The sequence below is a fragment of the Peromyscus maniculatus genome, chromosome 7, assembly GCF_049852395.1.
Source record: "Peromyscus maniculatus bairdii isolate BWxNUB_F1_BW_parent chromosome 7, HU_Pman_BW_mat_3.1, whole genome shotgun sequence".
NCBI lineage: Eukaryota > Metazoa > Chordata > Mammalia > Rodentia > Cricetidae > Peromyscus > Peromyscus maniculatus.
The window spans coordinates 18,328,375-18,347,113 of NC_134858.1; the positions used below are offsets into that span (position 1 = coordinate 18,328,375).

Here is an 18,739-nt window from a genome sequence, read left to right on the forward strand (position 1 = left end):
GGCATTGACCAGCAGACCTCTCCATTCTGTTCTGTCTTCTTCATTGTCTCTCCAATCCACACACCCTCAACCAGATACCCAGCTGACTGTTGGCAGGCTCCAGCAAATACATATAATTAAAAAGTGAAAAAAGCAGGTCTGAGAACGAGAAGACATTTCGTTGTCACTGTGTAGTGCCTCTTGCATTTCTGCACCACAGCAGGCAATGACTATTTGAAAAGAAACAGTAGTATGAAGGACCACCTCCTCAGTCCCATTCAGTCCGTCCCTTGTTCTAGCTGCTGATCACTGTCAGTCTCACCCACTGCCTCTCCAAATACTCACTCCATCACCACGTTCTGGAATTCCCTGCTCATTTAACCCCACCACCAAATACGTTCAGTAAGGGAAACATTAGGCTGGAGAGGAAAACATGGAGGGTACCAGCAATTACACCACACACAGCATTTCTTAAATACACGATTCTTTTGACCATTTACAATTATTTATTTATGTAGGCAGTCATAAAATATTTTTGTAATATACATAAGAAAAAACACATTTAGATGAGTAAGAAATATAATGGCAGGTAATAGGATTTAGTGTTTATAAATGAAACCATCAATAATTAACAGTCAGAGAAGAAATTCAAACTGTACTGAAAAACTGAAGCCATGCATTTCAACATTTCTAAATTGCAAGAAGGTATTGGGCTTTTAGAGGTAATATGGCTTACTATTTTTTCCAATGATCTCAAAACACTTCTAGAAACTGTCATAGATGGATATGAAAGGAAAGAAAAAGACAAGAACTTTGGCAAGCAAAGTAGTAATTCACAGCAGCTTGGTAAAAATTTAAATCTTTTTATGTAAATGTTCTTCAATTTACATTTGTTCTTATGATAAGAGGAAAAACTAATGTTAATGAGGAATCCCTAAGCTAGATGAAAAAATAACTATTTAATAAAGCTTGAATACTATGAAAATGTGCACCACACTGCATAAATAGAAACGGAGTGAATGCAAGCCATGTGATTTTTAATGCTTCTATACAAAATACTTAGCTCCAAATATCACATAGTGTCACTATCTCCACATCTCTTCAGAAAGTAGCCCCAAGTCCATATTAAACTAATAAGCTTTTGTTGTCTTGTCTTATCCCTATCACTGAACATGTTTCTGCAAAACTCTTTGAGAGTGCATTCAGTACTATAGCAACAAACCATCTCATGAGCCATGAATGATCACAACCTCTTTAAAAAACCACTGAGGCTGGAGAGGGAATCATCAAACCAGAGGTTTCTGTTTGTGACCTAGAGGAGACCTTGATACCTCAAAAGCAAAGCTCTAAAGGACAACTCTGAACTTGATTAAGATTTTTTTTTGTCACGAATAACTGGCTAATTAGGTTTCTAGAAAATGAGACTCATGAATTGCCTGTCAAACACTTATGAATGCAAGGGAAACTGGGTGAAGTTTTACATAGAAAAGATATAAATACTGCATAATATGTAGTGAATATTTGCACAGACCCCTTTACATTTAAAGCATAAAATACAACTTGTAAATCTGATGCTCCTAACTATGTCTTCTTAAGACACTTTTGACACAGCAATCGAAGCCTCTCCATGATGCGGAAGTTCCCACACTTCAAGGCTTCCCAACCGGCTTGTAGCAAGCATCAGGCTGCCAGAGGCGAATATCAACAATCACCTGGTTGAGTTTCTGCATCCAGAGATCCCGCTCCTCTTTAGTATCAGCAGAGAGCCAGTTCCTGCAAGGGCAAGCAGAAGTCAGCCTCCCTCCCACCATTCCATGCCCCACACCCTTGCTAGGAGAACACAAATCCCTACAAACCAAGACAAGAGCCCCACGGGGAAGAGCACAACAGAGCACTGTCACTCTTGGCTGCGTAACTAACCATAGCTCACACTCATTTCTCAGTGTTCTCGGTTTTTGAGATGGAAGCTCAGGTCTTATCGAGTGACTTATACACATCCCCGTATCTCTATCCGGCAGCAACAGGATGAGTAGACTGTGTCACGTCCTAACCTCCACCCCTCATCACAACCCGCTCCCTGAAGACCATCTTCAGGCTTTTCTTGGGCATCTGTGCTGGGCAGTCTTTGCTGACTGGCACAACTAGAGTCATCTGGGACAGGGGAATCCTTTCCTCAAGCTGCTTTGTGTTCAGCTTGCTAACCTTCAACCAGACCATCATTAATATTTTCCACAAGCCTAAGACTAAAGCTGGCAATTACTTAGTTGACAGAAACAACACGGGACCAGTACATACTTGGTGACACAGAGTGTGTCCCTGCATTGGCTGACAAGAGTCTCTCGGTCGTCCTCTCTTTGTGGTCGGACGGTAATTAATTCCAGAGTGTTGCGTCTTGCACAAAATTCTCTGTTGGCTGGTTCTACCTGATGACTGATACAATTGGCCAGATTTATCCTTCCTATGGGATTCTTAAAAATAAAATACAGAAAGTATTAGTAGGAAACAAGCAAGGTTATTTAAATCAGTAAGCATTAGGCAATGCTTAAGTTGGCATAAAGTTAGAAAGTTGTTCTTTAAAATTTAATATTTAACAACCAGAAACAAATAGGCATGATGCAGCCAAGCATGGGAAATGGCTTAGCAGCCTGGGACTTCACCAGGCTTGGGCCACACACACACCCTCTCTGATCAATGAACTTAACAACCCATTGGCAGCCCTAGGACCCTCACCTGCATCAGGCTGCACATATGTCTGCTTTAAACAATGGGAACAAGTTTTTCCTTTGTCAAACACTTGATAACAGCCAGTTTCTATTCAAACACAAAAGAAAACAATCCAGGAACTACAGGCAATGACTGATCTGGCCCATTTGGGTTTGGGTGCATACTCAATAGTATAAATCTATGTTCCCATGTGAACTTTTAGGAAACCCCTATTTACCATCTTATGACTATGTATACATAAGCATATATACATGTGCACACATTTGAATATGCATTCTCACACATACACTGTGCATATCCAAAACATTGTATATCATTAAAAACCAATGTAGAAAAACTCATTTTAGACAACAGAAAGTTCCTCAAATTTTTTAAGACTAGAATTACCATCTGATCCATTACAGTCCCATTATAGCAATGGTTCTCAACCTAAGGGTCTCAACCTCTTTAGGGGGTTGAATGACCCTTTCTCAGTGGTTGCCTAAGACCATCCTACATATCAAATATTTACATAACAATTCATAACAGTAGCAAAATTACAGTTATGAAGTCGCAATGAAATAATTTTGGGGTGGATGGGGTCCCACAACATGAGGACTGTATTAAAGGGTCACAGCACTAGGAAGGTTGGGAACCACTGTACTAGGATTAGGGGGATTACTCTGGAAATAAAATCAATGTGTCAAAGAAATCCCATTGCAGGATTATTCACAACAGTTATGATATGGGAAAAACCTAAGGGTCCATTAAAATAGGAATTATTTAAAAATTGTGACATACATATACAATGGGTTAATGTTCTGCCTTAAACAAACAAACAAACAAACAAACAGACAGAGAACTGCCGGGCAGCAGTGGCACATGCCTTTAATCCCAGCACTTAGGAGGCAAAGCCAGGAGAATCTTTGTGAGTTCGAAGCCAGCCTGGGCTACAGAGCAAGATCCAGGAAAGGCACCAAAACTACACAGAGAAACCCTGTCTCAAAAAACCAAAACCAAACCAAACCAACCAACCAACCAAACAAACAAACAACAACCCCCCCCCCCCCCGAACTTTGTGATTTGTGAAGGATGAGACAGAAGGAAGCTAGAAGATATTATATTACAGTAGCAGAAATAAATCAGATAAATCAGGCACAAGACCCAGCCACACCACTCCTTGGCGTGTGCCCAAAGGATTGAACGTCCTATCCAGAGATCGCTGCTCAGCCATGTTCACTGCTGCTTAATTCACAATAATTAGGAAATGGAGACAACACAAATTTCCTTCAACTGATGACTGGATAATGAAAATGTGGTCCATACACACTATGGAATACTACTCATCTGTAAAGAAAATGAAATCATGAGATTTACAGATGAATGTATGTAATCAGAAAATATAGAGTGAAATAATCTAGACCCAGAAAGATAAACACTGTATGTTCGCTCTCTTCTGGGGCTCCTAGCTCTAAGTCCAGCTGTGAGCATATGACCTGAGGTAAATACAGAAACTAAGAAAGAAAGGGGATGGATCATGGGAGTGAGGAACGACCTCCAGACAGAGGAATAGCAGATGCAAGTATATGAAGAGGAAAGGAAAGAAGTGGTGGGGAGGTTTAGCTGGGGGCGTGGTGCAGGTACTATTGTAGGGAGGAAGAATAAACAACACTAAGAATAACTGAAATGACCATAGAGAATCATACCATATTCACCTAAAATTGCATGTAATAAATGTTGTTGTATATGTACACATAGACAGACACAAACACAAAGAGCAATCTGCACAGCCCACTCATCCTGACAAAAGCTGATGCTATATCAAGTGCCTGTGGGAACGGAAAGCTTTTCTAAGAACAGTGCCAGCTGCAGGACTCAATTGTGAACAAAGCTAACAAGAGAGGAAAAGTATGTTCAGTGTGTGCCTGAGTGATTCACCTACTAAGGCTCAAGTCCTAGCTCCTCTCTACACCTCTGACAGCAACTACAAACTGATTTCAACATCCATGGCATCACTTGAACTATCAGCAGAGAAAAACCAACTAGATTTGCACAATACTGTGCATTCCACATATATACCCTTCTCTGAGAAAGGCCAATCCTGTGACGTGTGGCTTAGGTTAATTTCCCCACCTCCCATGACCTTGGCTCCAAGAACTATAATAGTTCACGTTCTCCATGCTCTCTATCTTCAACCTCACTGGCTCTATTAAAAGCCACACACGTGCATTTAAACACAGCAATGTGGAAATCTAAGTGTACACAAACTGAATAAATCAATTCATTGTGACATGCTCTCACAATAGAATCCTACACTTCCAAGGAAAAGGAACAAACTAGGGCAACATTCGCCAACCAAGACTGGTTCCACATCCCACGCTAACCCCCAAAGCAAGATATACAATAAATAATACATGCAATGTTTGACAACATGCAGTTATAATAACACAACTAACATGCTATGGAATACATAGGCGCAACACACTTTTAGCATGCACAATCTCTGGTAGAAGAGAAATTCATATAGGGAGCCCCATCTAGACTGGTAACAGTTGACTCAAACTATCTTTTTATGCTTTATGGAATCTCTTTTTTTTTTTTATTATTTAAGATTTATTTTTTTTTCCATCACAGGCAATTTATTTTGTTCTATTCATTCACAGTTAATACAGAAAATACTTGGAAACATTTCCATATAATGTTTGACACAGAAATCATCAAATAGAAGTATACAGTGCTGACAGGAGGCAGTACATTTATAATTTATAACCCCAAATGTATTTATAAATTAGAAATGGAAAGATCTACAAATGAAATTATGAAGGTTCACCAAAGTCATTTAATCTGTCAGTTTCTCATTCATTTTTATGTCTTAATAATATTCTATTGTATGAATAAGCCACATCTTATTTCTCTCCAGTATTTGATAGCTATTTGAGTTGTTTTAGCTTTTTTACTATTAGTAACACACTGCTGTAAACCTTCATATACATGTTTCATAGGTGCACATTTTCAGTAGTTTGAGGTTATATTCCTAAGGGTAGAATTGTTGAGTAACAGAGTAACAATGTTTTGCATTTTGACCAACCACCAAACTGTTTTGCCAAAGTGGCACACCATTTTACAATCTCACCACATCCTTGTTTTTAAGGGTCTGATTTTTGTACAAAAACATTCAATCATTCTGTCAGACCAAATCAGGAAAAGTAAGCTATAGTTCAGAGCTGTTCTATTCCATTTATTATGCAAAGCCATTCTTGGCGTTTGCAACTCTCAGCCCTTTTGAGTATTTTTGCAGTGTTCACCTTTTCCTCCACCACTTTTTTTTTCTTCTTTCTTTCTGGTTTATTTCTATCTATTACAAATGTATAAAAAATCCTCCATCAACGCTGCTGATAGCAGCAGAACCTTGAGAAATATACCTTTGGTTTGCCTCAGAAAAGGAACACATATTGCACTGTAAAGTTTATAAAATTGGCGCAAAACATTGTGATAATGTTATAATACCAGTTTTAAGAGTTCAGTGACTAATAGGGAGCGGATGGGATACATGCAGAACTGTGAAAGCGATCTCACTTAGCCAGCTGTACACGTAGACTGTAAATCTACATTCAGATCATTTCTGAACTAAGATTATCATCTCAGTTTATCTGTTGAGGTCAACCAGGAAACCCTAGAATATACCTTGATTTTTCCAAAAAAAAAAAAAAATAGGGGGAGGGGTTTCTTCAGCATTTCAGTCCACGAGTAACAGTATCCTAACAGGCAAAGTGTTCTCTCACTGTCAACATAGAATGAACTGCTGCTGGAGGTCAACTTGGGCTTTAATTTGCATTAGCACTTACATGCATAGTAGTCCAAGTTGTTGACCTCATGACTTTAAAAAGTAACTCCAAAAAAGTAAAATGGCCCTTCTTGGAAGACTAAAGAAAGACATCCAGCCACAGTTGTAAAAAGTCTCATCAAAACAATATACCCTTTTATGAATTATGCCTCAATTAAAAAAAAAGTAGCCCCAAATAAGAAGCAGCTCTGAAAAAGAAAATATAACTTAAGATATTTGAAAAAAACAAGGTGAATACAGGTTCAAAAGTAATTAAGATACATTTTCTTAAGGCTATCTAGAATTAGGCTTTAAAGAATTCTACCATTTCAAGTTTACCACTAGTTACTAGATACCTATTTACAAACAAGATGTTCACCAATTTTGTTCCTTTATCAAGAGAAAAATCTACCTTCAGACTATGAGGGTGGTGATGGGGAGGGACTAGAAAACAAGATTCAAACAATCCCATGCAAATATCACATTTTTCAAGTAGAAGAACTCCAAACTGCACTAGAAGTTCCAATCACTAAGACACTTTCCATTGAAATGATTTAAGTACAACTACATGGCACCAAGGTTTAGGCCTAATATAGGCCTGACAACCAAGTCCTTGTTTTCTGGAAGAAAGGCCTCAAAAGTCCCACTCAATTCCACATAACAATACTTCAAAGATCAATTAGGTTTTCCTTTCCTTAATATTTTTTGTTTTTGACTTCTAATCTTAAAGACTAGATTAAAACTTAGCTCCTTTCCCAGAAGGCATTGCTTCCCTTTGCTCTATGAAAGAGTCCACCAAGACCTCTTCCTCAAAACCATCTAGCCCCGAGCCTCCAGCCTGTGCTTGTGATGCGTCTTTCTCAACATCCTGAAAAGGTAACGTAGGTAAAATATGCTCATAAACATTAAAACTAGTTGTTAGAAAGACGTAACTAGCTTTATAATTTAAGTTTTAAAGCATAAATACTTGCAGCTTAATCTGCACTGACAATGACTGTCGAAGCCTAGAATTCAACATTTACAAATTCTCATTCACACACACAAAACACACTATTATCACACAACTTGTGTCCAGGAAATTTGGGACACCATGAAAAGACCAAACCTAAGAATAATAGGGATAGAAGAAGGAGAAGAATACCAACTCAAAGGCACAGAAAATATATTCAACAAAATCATAGAAGAAAACTTTCCTAACCTAAAGAAAGAAATACATATGAAGATACAAGAAGCTTACAGAACACCGAATAGGCTGGATCCAAAAAAAAAGTCCCCTCGCCACATAATAATCAAAACACTAAACACACAGAACAAAGAAAAAATATTAAGGGCCGCAAAGGAAAAAGACCAAGTAACATATAAAGGTAAACCCATCAGAATAACACCAGACTACTCAATAGAGACTATGAAAGCTAGAAGATCATGGACAAATCTCATGCAGACACTAAGAGACCACGGATGCCAACCCAGACTATTACACCCAGCAAAACTCTTAATCACCATAGGCGGAGTAAACAAAATATTCCAGGATAAAACCAGATTTAATCAATACCTGTCTACAAACCCAGCCCTACAGAAAGCACTAGAAGGGAAAATTCAACCCAAAGAAGCTAAACACATCCATGAAAAATCAAGCAATAGATAATCCCACACCAACATACACCACAGAAGAAACAAGCTGGTGTAGCTATCCTAATATCTAGAGAAAAAGGATGTTTCAAAAGAGAAGAAGTCTTGTGGCAATGCCAGGTAACTACCAGAACTCGGAAAAGTTGGTTGAATTTGGGATTGACTGGGAGGACAAAGCTTTATGGAATCTCTTAAATGTTTAGACTATATATATATATATATTTTTTTCCGAGACAGGGTTTCTCTGTGTAGCTTTGCGCCTTTCCTGGAACTCACTTGGTAGCCCAGGCTGGCCTCGAACTCACAGAGATCCACCTGGCTCTGCCTCCCGAGTGCTGGGATTAAAGGCGTGCGCCACCACCGCCCGGCTAGACTATATATTTTTAAACAATAATTTTAATTAGAGGCTAGAGCGATGGTTCGGTGGTTAAGAGCACTCACAGTTCTTACAGATGACCCAGGTTCAGTTCCCAAAACCCACATGGTGGCTCACAACCATCTGAACTCCAGTTGCAAGGGGATCTGATGCCCTCTCACTGGCCTCCATGTGCATCAGGCACACATGTGATGCAGATATACATGCAGGCAACACACTCATACACATAAAAGAAGTAAATCTTTTCTAAAAATTAATAATTTTAATGACTATAATATAATGCTATTTAGTATAACGTAAAACTGTTTAGCAACTATTAAAAAACATTATGTCTATTGCTTTAGAAAGATATCTGGATATCTTCTAAAATAATAATTAATTATAAAAGTGCTTGTTTTGTTTGAAAAAGACAAATCCATAAAAAGAGTCTGGGGATTCAGGTAAGCAGTAAGGAGGTATACTAATACAAGGCCGGGCTCAGTCTCCAGCACCAGTTAGGAGGGAAGTAGGAGGACAAGGGAAATGATTCATAGATGCACATATAATCACTGTTGTCTATTTTTGGTGGTAGAAGGGTACACAAGCAAGTCATGAACAGTGACTTGTTAATGCATACAGAAGGGGACGGAGGGGCGGGGTCAGGGGACATTCACTCATGGAGCACCACAAAAGCCCAGCAGAGTTGTGTCACTTTACCTTTCTCCTCTCATCATCTGGGTAAGTCCAATAGGAGATACAGTTTCCAGAGAGAACACACCATCTGCGATGCCAGGCACCAAAGCCACTAACATCTTCAAATATTGTCTGGAAGTCAATTGAAACACTGACATTAGAAAACTAAGAAAAATGTCCATATCTGTGACATTTTTATGTGAAAGTCTATTTGTATGAGTTTATTGTATCTTTTACTTCAGTAATGAAAGTCAGATTGTCCCCATCAAAATGCATTTAAGAATATCTAGATCAAGCCGGGCACGGTGCTTGTGATCACTGTGAGTTCAAGGTCAGCCAGAGCCACACAGAGACAATTCACAGTGAAAGTGTAAACTTCCGAATGGCTGTCCAAACGGTGTAGAAGTTCACTGGGATGTAGAGACTTCAGACATGGGAAATCTCACTATGTGATGTTTTTTTATTTTTAAGTTCTTTATAATGAATTTTTAATTGTTTAAAAAGATAAGAGACTGAGTAATGTTTAAGGATGGTTAGATTATCAAATGCGATAAAACAGTGACAGCAAAAAATTACAGCATGGAGCTGTGTTGGTGCACGCCTTTAACCCCAGCTCTCAGGAGGCACAGGCAGGTGGATCTCTGTGAGTGCCAGGATGACCAGTGCTAGGAAAGTCCTTAAAAAGGGGGAAAAAAGAAAGAAAAAAGCAACCAAACCAAATATATCAGGGAGTAACGGCAAGACTGAGATGGCCAATGTCTATTCTTTGTGAGACGGGGCCAACATCTCCAGGCAGCTGCCGTTTTCCACAGCAGAATGTAGACAGAAGCCACCACTTCTGTGTCAGAGAGAGGAGCAGGTCCCTCCCCGCAGGCCTTCTCCGCAGCACCCACCACCCACCTTGTGTAAGGCCAGATCAGTCCCTGCAGACAGGTCACTAGGACCTGCCCATCATTACCCATGCCAGCCTTTCTCATCCCAGCTGCTCTCTCTCATTTCATGTGGAGTGGCTCCGACTTAGTGAGCTAGCCCATCTTTCAGGATTTCTGCTCTCTAGTCCACCTTCTACACACCAGTCATAGCGATTTTCCTAAACCCCAAATGTGGTTATTTTCATCTGGTAAAACTCCATAATAGTCATTCAATTGGCTTCTGCATGAAGTCCAATTTCTTTAAACTACTCGGTTCATTTCTCTGACCACACACAGTCTTCTCCTCATTCCCGACCTCTGTCCCCAGGCTCAGCTTTAATATCCTGAAATATTCAGCACTCTCCTCCTTCTCTTTGGGTTGGGGTGAGAGGGAAGGGACACCCAGGACACTGTCCACAAGCTGCAGCATTTCCCTCCTTCCCTCTGTTGACTTCATGAGCAGGTTAGGAGCTGGTACCCAGCGGCTTCTGCCCTCAGCTCACAGCGGTGTGCCCTACGCTGTCTCCTATAAGGCACTGGCTGGCTCACTTCCTTCCTCCATACTAAACTCACAGCTCCTCCTGGGCCAGCGGGTTGGCTTAACGGATAATGGCACTTACTGCCAGCCTCACGACTTAAGTTTGATCCCCAGAACCCACAAGGTAGAGAGAATCAATTTCTGCAAGTTCCACAAACACACTGTGGAATACATGTGCACCTCCCAAATAAATAAATACAATTAAAAAATTTAAAGCTCCTGCAAGTAGAGAGATCCTCTTCTTTGTGAATTATATCCCAACGTCAGCACAGTGAGTGGCTTAGAGGGAACGCTTACAAAACCAACTGATCACGGAATCACACAGGCTTTCTTCCTTCGGGAAGACAGAAGAGAAGGTCATGAAGAACGGGATGGGTGGTACTCACTAGGAAACCTTTCTCCTCAACACTTGAATTCACTTGACAGCTGATTTTTAAACAGATATGACCTTCCAAAGGAGATAAAAAAGGTACCTGTGAAGAAAAGGGGGAAATTATTTGTAAAAGCATTCCACAGTGTGATATTTCTTGACAAAGCATGAACACAGAACACTACCTTGAAAATAAAATCATATTCTAAAGCTGTAGCATAAAAGAGCCACTGGTTCCTTAGCAACAGGTACTTTTAATTAAAGAATAAATTCAGAAGCTGGAGAGATGGCTCAGTGGTTAAGAGCACTGGTTGCTCTTCCAGAAGTCCTGAGTTCAATTCTCAGCACCCACATGGCTCACAACTTCTGTAACTCCAGTTCCACAGCTTCTGACACCTTTACACAGAAACATGCAGACAAAACACCAATGCACATAAAATAAATAATAAATCATTAAAAAAAGAATAAATTCATTCAGGGTAGAATTTTACAAAAACAAAAGTCCCAAACTCCAAATAAATGAGAAAAGACAGGAGATTTGAGACTAAGAGCTGCTGGCTCCTTTATCAGGAGGAGGCTGGATAGACCAACTGTGTACACTCCTAGAACGCAGCATTATGTAGTAAAAAAGAAAACCGAACCACAGAAAGAGGAAGCCAATCCTTAAATCTATATGAAATTGCAAGGGGCTGTAAACACAAAATCATCAAAAAGAACACCTGGATGAATCATCCTTCCCAGTGTCACGAATTAGTTCAAAGCTTCAGTAATGGGACAGTGTGACAGCAGCAGAGGGACAGATACCCAGGCAAATGGAGCAGGACCGAGAGCCAGGCAAGGGCTGAAGATGTGGCGGAGGACCTGGACAGCACGCACAAGGCCTGACTCAATCTGCGGTACTAGAGACCAGAAACGAGCCCAACAGGGATATGCAATTATTTCTTGTAGCTCTTTTGCCAATTAATTTTTGAAAACCTTGCCAAGACTAGTCTAAGAAATAGAGCAGTCTTGAACAACTGGTATTGAGAAAACTGGAAATTCACATGCAAAAGTGAAGGGCACCGGTGTCTTCACTGGACTTGGAGGGAAATGGATGTACTTCATCTTACACGTCTAGTCACAGTCCCTTACTGAGGGCGGGCAGGGCAGAACCTGAGGGGCAGGAACTGAAGCAGAAGCCAGGAAGGAGTGCTGCTTACTAGCTTGCTCAGCCTTCCGTCTTATACACCCCAGGACTAGCTGCTTAGTAGTGCCACTGCCCTTCCACATCAATTAAGAAAGGGCCCCACAGGCCTGCCCACAAGCCAATCTGGTGGAACTATTTCCTCATTTCGAGACAGGGTTTCTCTGTGTAGCTTTGCGCTTTTCCTGGAACTCACTCTGTAGACCAGGCTGGCCTTGAACTCAGAGATCCGCCTGCCTCTGCCTCCTGAGTGCTGGGATTAAAGGCGTGTGCCACCACCGCCCGGCTTCAATTGAGGTTTCTTAATCTCAAATGATTCTAGCTTTTGTCAAGTTGGAAAAAAAACCAAACAAACCACTGAGCAGGACAGTTAGACCTCGACCTTATAACATACATAAAAGTTAACCCAGAATAGATTATAACTTAAATATGAGAGCTAATATCACCAAAATAACTTAGAGGAAAACAGAAGTAAAATTTCACGATCATAGATCTAGCAATGAACTGTCAGGTATGATATAAGAAGCACGAATAACACGAAAATAAAAGAAGTTTCATCAAAATTAAAGGCCTTTCAGAAAAGAGGTTCCTCAGAAGTCAAGAACGAAGTCCAGAGACTCACAACTGGTCAAGATACAGGCTGCTGAGTGCGGATGAGGGGACTGACATGACAGAGGGCAGTGGTGTGCAACGTGCTAACTTCAGGGATCACGACCTGGTCAGCGCATTCTGGAACTCACCGCAGCTGTGATTCTGGAACTAACGTTGCAAGGTTAGGCCTGTCAAGGAGGGAAGGTGGTCCTAGGGCCTCACCCCTCCCTGAGGATTTACAGGGAGATTGACAGTTGATGGGGGAGGGAAAGACATTTTCTTCAGTGGTGTCACAAAAGGGGCTTGTGTTTCTGGAGTGAATGTGCAGTAAGAGAAAAACAAACTAAAATGCACTAATGTGTATATTAATATGTTTTAATAGGAACCTTTAAAAACAATTAACAGAATTATAGCCAAGAGTGGCGGCACAAATTGCATCCAGGCAGTGGGAGGTGGAGCCTGGGATAGAGTTCAAGCTCATCCTCAGCTGCAGAGCAAATTCAAGACCAGCCTGGCTGCCTGAGGCTTTGTCTCCAGACAACACAAAGAGGCCACCAAGCCTTAAACCTGGCTTTCATCCCCAGGACCCACTCAGAGGAAGGAGAGACTGTCCCTGAACTTACATACAAGTGATATGGCATGCACAAGCACACACACAAAGTAAACAAATGCAATTTACAAAAGGACTATCATGACACCGATCACTCTTCTCAGTTCGAGACAAAGGAGTTGGTTCTCAAAGTTATGTCTGAACTACGCACACAGCTGAGAAGCAAAAACACCATGTCAGTCAAATGATGGCCCACGTGCGGTGCCTGGGAAAGCCAAGAACTCCACAACAGAACCAAAGGACAAAGGCAATGCAAGTCAGACTCACAAGAAGGGTGGCTGTGGTGGCTCACACTTAGTCCTGGCAAGAGGACGGCCTCAAACGAGAGGGTAGAGGCCGCCCAAACCAGTACGCCACTTCCCAGCTCCCAGGAAGGTTATGTCTCTAACGAGAAGAACCATGGGAAGTGCAACTGCATATTACCGGTGGCTCTTTAGAAGGCTAGGCCAAGTTATCACTATGACTCCCCAGTCATTTCCTGGATATAAGCTCAAAAACTCAAAGAGAGGCACTCATACAATTACATGCACATACAACCACAGAAGCGACTCAAAAGTCATCGCAGAAGAAAAGAACTCACTTTTGGAGACGTGGGTTTGTCTTGGAAATAGAGACGATGGCTGTCCATGGCCATGAATGTATTAAGTGCCACTAAAACATTCATTTCAAAGTTTCTACTTTTGTTGAATGAATTCTAACTCAATGAATCATTTTTTATTTATAGATCTGTGTGTGTACATGTGTGGAAAGTTTTTTATTTATTTTTTTCTTTTTCTTTTTATCATCAAGATGGCCTCACTATGTAATTCAGGCTGACCTTAAACTCATAGAGGTCCATCCATCTCTATCTCAAGTACTGGGATTAAAGATGTGAACCACCATATCCAGCTGATCATTTTAGAAACAACGAACTCCTAACACATAACATGAATAAGCTTCAAAACCTATCATGTTGAGCAAAAAAGGTTAGACTCAAAAGAACAAACATGTGGTTCCATTTTTAAAGGAAGTTTAACGATGAGCAAAACTAACCTATGAGGGCAGACGTGAGAACAGGTCTGTGTGGTTGGGACTGATCATGAGGAGTGATGGAAAGCTGTAAGCCTTGCTTGGTGTTAGCCAAATGGTAATATATGTAACTTGTCAAAACTCACTGAATTTTGCCATAAGGTCTTTACAGTTATCTAAATTTAAATTTTTTATACAGTTTACTGTCTGGACTATTTTATATATTTATTATTTTTATGTGTGCACACAGCACACTTTTGATGGAGTTCGTTCTCTCCTTCTGCCTTTACACGGTTCCAGTGATCACACTCAGGTCCAAAGGCTTGAGCAGCAAGGGCTGTAGCCAAGCCATCTTGCCTGCCCCTTGAACAAAGCGTTCACAGCTCTTTTGAGTCTATCCAGCATGACCACAGTCCCAGTCATACATTCTCCTCACCTCCAGGTTTCCTCCTGTGTCAATCTCCAGGGAACTGTGGGCGGACTTCCTATATTACTGTAGATTAGCTTTCATGTACATCATTTATTACAAGAAAAACACGTTTGTTTTAAAGGAAAGAAATTCAAACACACAAGAAATATTCTTTTTTTTTTTTTTTCCCGAGACAGGGTTTCTCTGCATAGCTTTGCGCCTTTCCTGGAGCTCACTTGGTAGCCCAGGCTGGCCTTGAACTCACAGAGATCCGCCTGCCTCTGCCTCCCGAGTGCTGGGATTAAAGGCGTGCGCCACCACTGCCCGGCAAGAAATATTCTTAACAAGTTATAACAACTCAATTTATGGTGTTTGATATTTATAACTGTTCGAAAAGCAAGCACGCATTCAGTAGAGACTGCACTTTGAATTTTGGTCTTTCCTAGGCTAACAAGGTGTGGCACAACACTGTTAAGTCTCTCAGAGACAGACATCATTACCTGCCACAGCTTCTCATCAGCCATAGAGAGGCAACTGTTACTTTATGGTGTCTCACATCCTCAGCAAGCTTTTACCGATTAAAATATTCAACAAAGTACACGAGGTATTCATTACTTTCTTACACAGTAGGATTTGTGAGAGATGAATTTGTCCAAGCACAGGCTGCTGGGATCTTTGTGGAAGGGAGGGCTAAGCCACAGAGCAGCTTTAGGTATCTTAAGTGAATTTTCAATTTATGATGAGATTATCAGGGTATGAGATCATTTCAAGTTAAGCATCTCTGACAATACACACAAACTCACCCCTGAAAGAGACCCCAAAACAATGGCCTCAAAAGAATTTCAATTTCCCCACAAATCTCAAGCTGGTGGAGGCAAAGACTAACTTCTGGCACGAGGGGGAGTTGCCTCCTCAAAGGGAATTTCAGACAATTTCTCACAAAGTGACATATGCGTATTTCCTGGTTCTAGGTTCAATTTTTTCTATAAAATTTTAACACTGCCATAGGAAATGCTATTTTCCCCAGTTAGGCCAAGCTATAAGTAAACCTATTTTTTTCCCTTGCTAATTTATGTTTCTAATTTTTCCTGAAATAGAAGAAAACTAAAGCTTATGGACCTACATGCCAACTAAAAACATTTTCCTCAACCCAGCACACAACTCCCGCTGCAGGAGCACTGTTCAGTCTCTGTGTGATGAGTCTGCACCCCACATCTATTACTGCACCATGTGGTGACTCTTCGCTCTTTACCGCAGCTGATATAACAACTCTGGACAAACAATACCCTCAAAATTACTCCCAAATTCTGTTTACCACATTTCTCCTACTGTATATTTGGAAGATTTATACAATCAAGTGCCCAGAACTCCATTTCTAATTTAGAGATGAAAACTTACAAAAAGCCCACTTTTTTCCACTTTAACAATAAAAACAAAACAAAACAAAAAAAACATAAATCTGGGTAAGCTTAACAACAACAAAAACTAACTGCTCTTTACAACAGATGGAGACCATTGCAGAAAACTACACTAACCAAAACACAGAGTTGTGGAGCCCTGGCCTAGCAGATACATCTACAAGCCAACTCTTGCTCCCAAGGCTCAGGCAACATGTGGATGAGGGTGAGGAAAGACGGTAAGAGCCAGAGGATCAGGGAGTCTGCAGTAAGATGTGTCTCCTAGGAACGTCAGAAGCTATACACAGAAAGTTTCACCAACATGACTGCCTATTAAAGAGGCCATGAATTTGAAAAAGAGCAAGAACAGGGTATATGTAAGAGTTTGAAGGGAGGAAAGGGAAGGGAGAAATTATGTAATAATATTATAATCTCAAAAATAAAATAAAAAAGGTATCAAAAACTTGTTTCCCCAGTCTTTGAGCTAAGATAAAGACATCAAAGCAGTCCAAAAGCAGACGGGAAGTACTGAATTCCAGGAAGATGTGTGCCTCTGCTAGGTGAGCCAAACCAGAACCACCTTATCCCCGGGGCAAGGCCCAAGCAGAGGTGCAGGACTGCCATTCACAGTGCATTGTGTAGTCAAAGGACAAACTTTAGTGGCTGAGGGGTGAGTGGCCTACCCGCCAGGCTTCCCTGCCTACCGGCATCTTAGTAAACACTAGCTGCAGGCAGGCTGGAGATCAGAGGGTCTAGCTCATTTGTGGTGATATTTTGTTTGTGCTCTAACAAATAAAGCTTTCCTGGAGATCAGAGTGCGGAGCCAGCCACTAGAGGCCAGGCAGTGGTACACACACTTGGGAAGAGGAAACAGGAAGTGATAATATGGCTGGGTGAGAGGAAGTGATAAGGCGGGGTGGAGGATTCCTAGAGGTAAGAAGTCACTAGTGGCTGCTGCAATGCTTCTCTGATCTTTCAGCTTACACCCTGATATCTGACTCTGGGTTTTTATTAAGATCAATTAGAATTTGTGCTACACTCATTCTCAAGGTATCTGAAAGAAAACTGAAGCAGAACTACTCAAAAGCCAAACCTCAGTTTTAGCCACTCTGGACACTGAGACAAGAGGAGTGCCAAGTTAGAGGCCAGCCTAGCTACAGAGTCAGCTCAAGAGCAGCCGAGCTCACGCAGTATAAAGCCAGTTCCACAAAGGGGAGAAGAGAGCAACCGCAGAGGTCGGAACCGCAGAGGTCGGAACCGGAGGCTCGGGTGAGCTGAGGCCTGGGAGCTCAGCCCACACGCACTTGTGTCTGTGCTTTCAGAGGGAAAGACGCTAAGATCTGGCACCTGCAAGTCCCACCAGCCCACCCGAGGCTCAGGAGAGCTGAACTGAAGCTTGCTCGGCCGCTCTTGCCAGGAGACCAAGAAGGCCCTGTGTAACGTGTGCATCACTGAAAAGGAGAACAATGTGTGGGCATCTAATCGAGGCCCACAGGGAGTGCATGACATGATGGCCTATTCTGTGAATGCATAATCCCCGAAGAACGAAGATTAAACATTCTGGAAGTTCCTTGGTAACCCTGATAAAGTGTTTATGGTTTATTTTTTAAGCTTTTTTTTTTTTACACTAACTGTGTAATTTACCCACATTTGTGTGGCATTAAAGGCAAATGAACTAAACAGTTCAATGAAAAGGACAAATAGAAAAGACTTGTCAGATTAGTTAACAAGCATGCTCCAACAGGCTGTACCTAAGCCCCGAACGTGAGGCAGACTGACAAGGAGGAAGGGAAGGCAGAAAGCACAGCCACACCATGCCCCTCTGACAACGCTCACATCGGACAACACAAACGGGACGAAAAGGAGCAGGGGCAGCTGTGGCCTCCTATTCCTGTAGTTCCAGCATTTAGGAGGCTGAGGTGGAGGATCGCAACAAATCTGAGGTCAGTTTGGACTACATGAGAAGACCCTCAGAAAAGAAAAACAAATTAGGGGCTGGAGAGATGGCTCGGAGTTGTTAAAAGCACTGGGTGCCCTTCCAGAGGACTGGAGTTCAATTCCCAGCACCCACATGGCAGCTCCCAACTGTCTGTAACAAGTTCCAGTGGATCTATTCCCTCCCACAGACCTACACAGGCCAAACACCAATGCACATGAAACAAAAATAAATTATTTAAAAAAAGAAAAACAAATCTAAAACAATAAAGATCAGAGATAAATGGAACAATTCATCAGAAAGTTTAAAATATACAATGTAAAAATTGACAAAATAGGTGAAAGGTACCTACCATGCACAAGTCCCTCAGTTTGAATCCCAGTACCCTATACACCACACACACACACACACACACACACACACGCACGCACGCACTCACTCACTCACTCACTCACTCACTCACTCAGACAAAACAAAATTTTAAACATCTAAAACTGAAACTACATTACTACTACTAATTAAAAGTTTGATAGATATTTTCTTCCAAATTAAAGCATGAATGGTTACCCATTCATATAAGAAAGATTAAATCTTTCTTACTAAC

The 18,739-nt window shown here is 41.2% G+C and overlaps 1 protein-coding gene across 4 annotated transcripts in view; it reads right to left on the reverse strand.

Moving 5' to 3' along the window:
- Positions 1-462: 462 nt before the first annotated feature.
- Anln (anillin, actin binding protein) overlaps positions 463-18,739 on the reverse strand; it is a 63,027-nt gene continuing 44,750 nt past the window's right edge. For all 4 annotated transcript variants that reach the window (XM_006982373.4, XM_006982372.4, XM_076575869.1 and 1 more), the window contains 4 exons: positions 11,018-11,104; positions 9,207-9,314; positions 2,275-2,447; positions 463-1,752 (listed from right to left, as the gene is read on the reverse strand). In XM_006982373.4, coding sequence (XP_006982435.1) covers positions 1,629-1,752; positions 2,275-2,447; positions 9,207-9,314; positions 11,018-11,104 — 492 coding nt within the window. In that variant the 3' untranslated portion in view covers positions 463-1,628. The remainder of the gene's footprint in view (positions 1,753-2,274; positions 2,448-9,206; positions 9,315-11,017; positions 11,105-18,739) is intronic.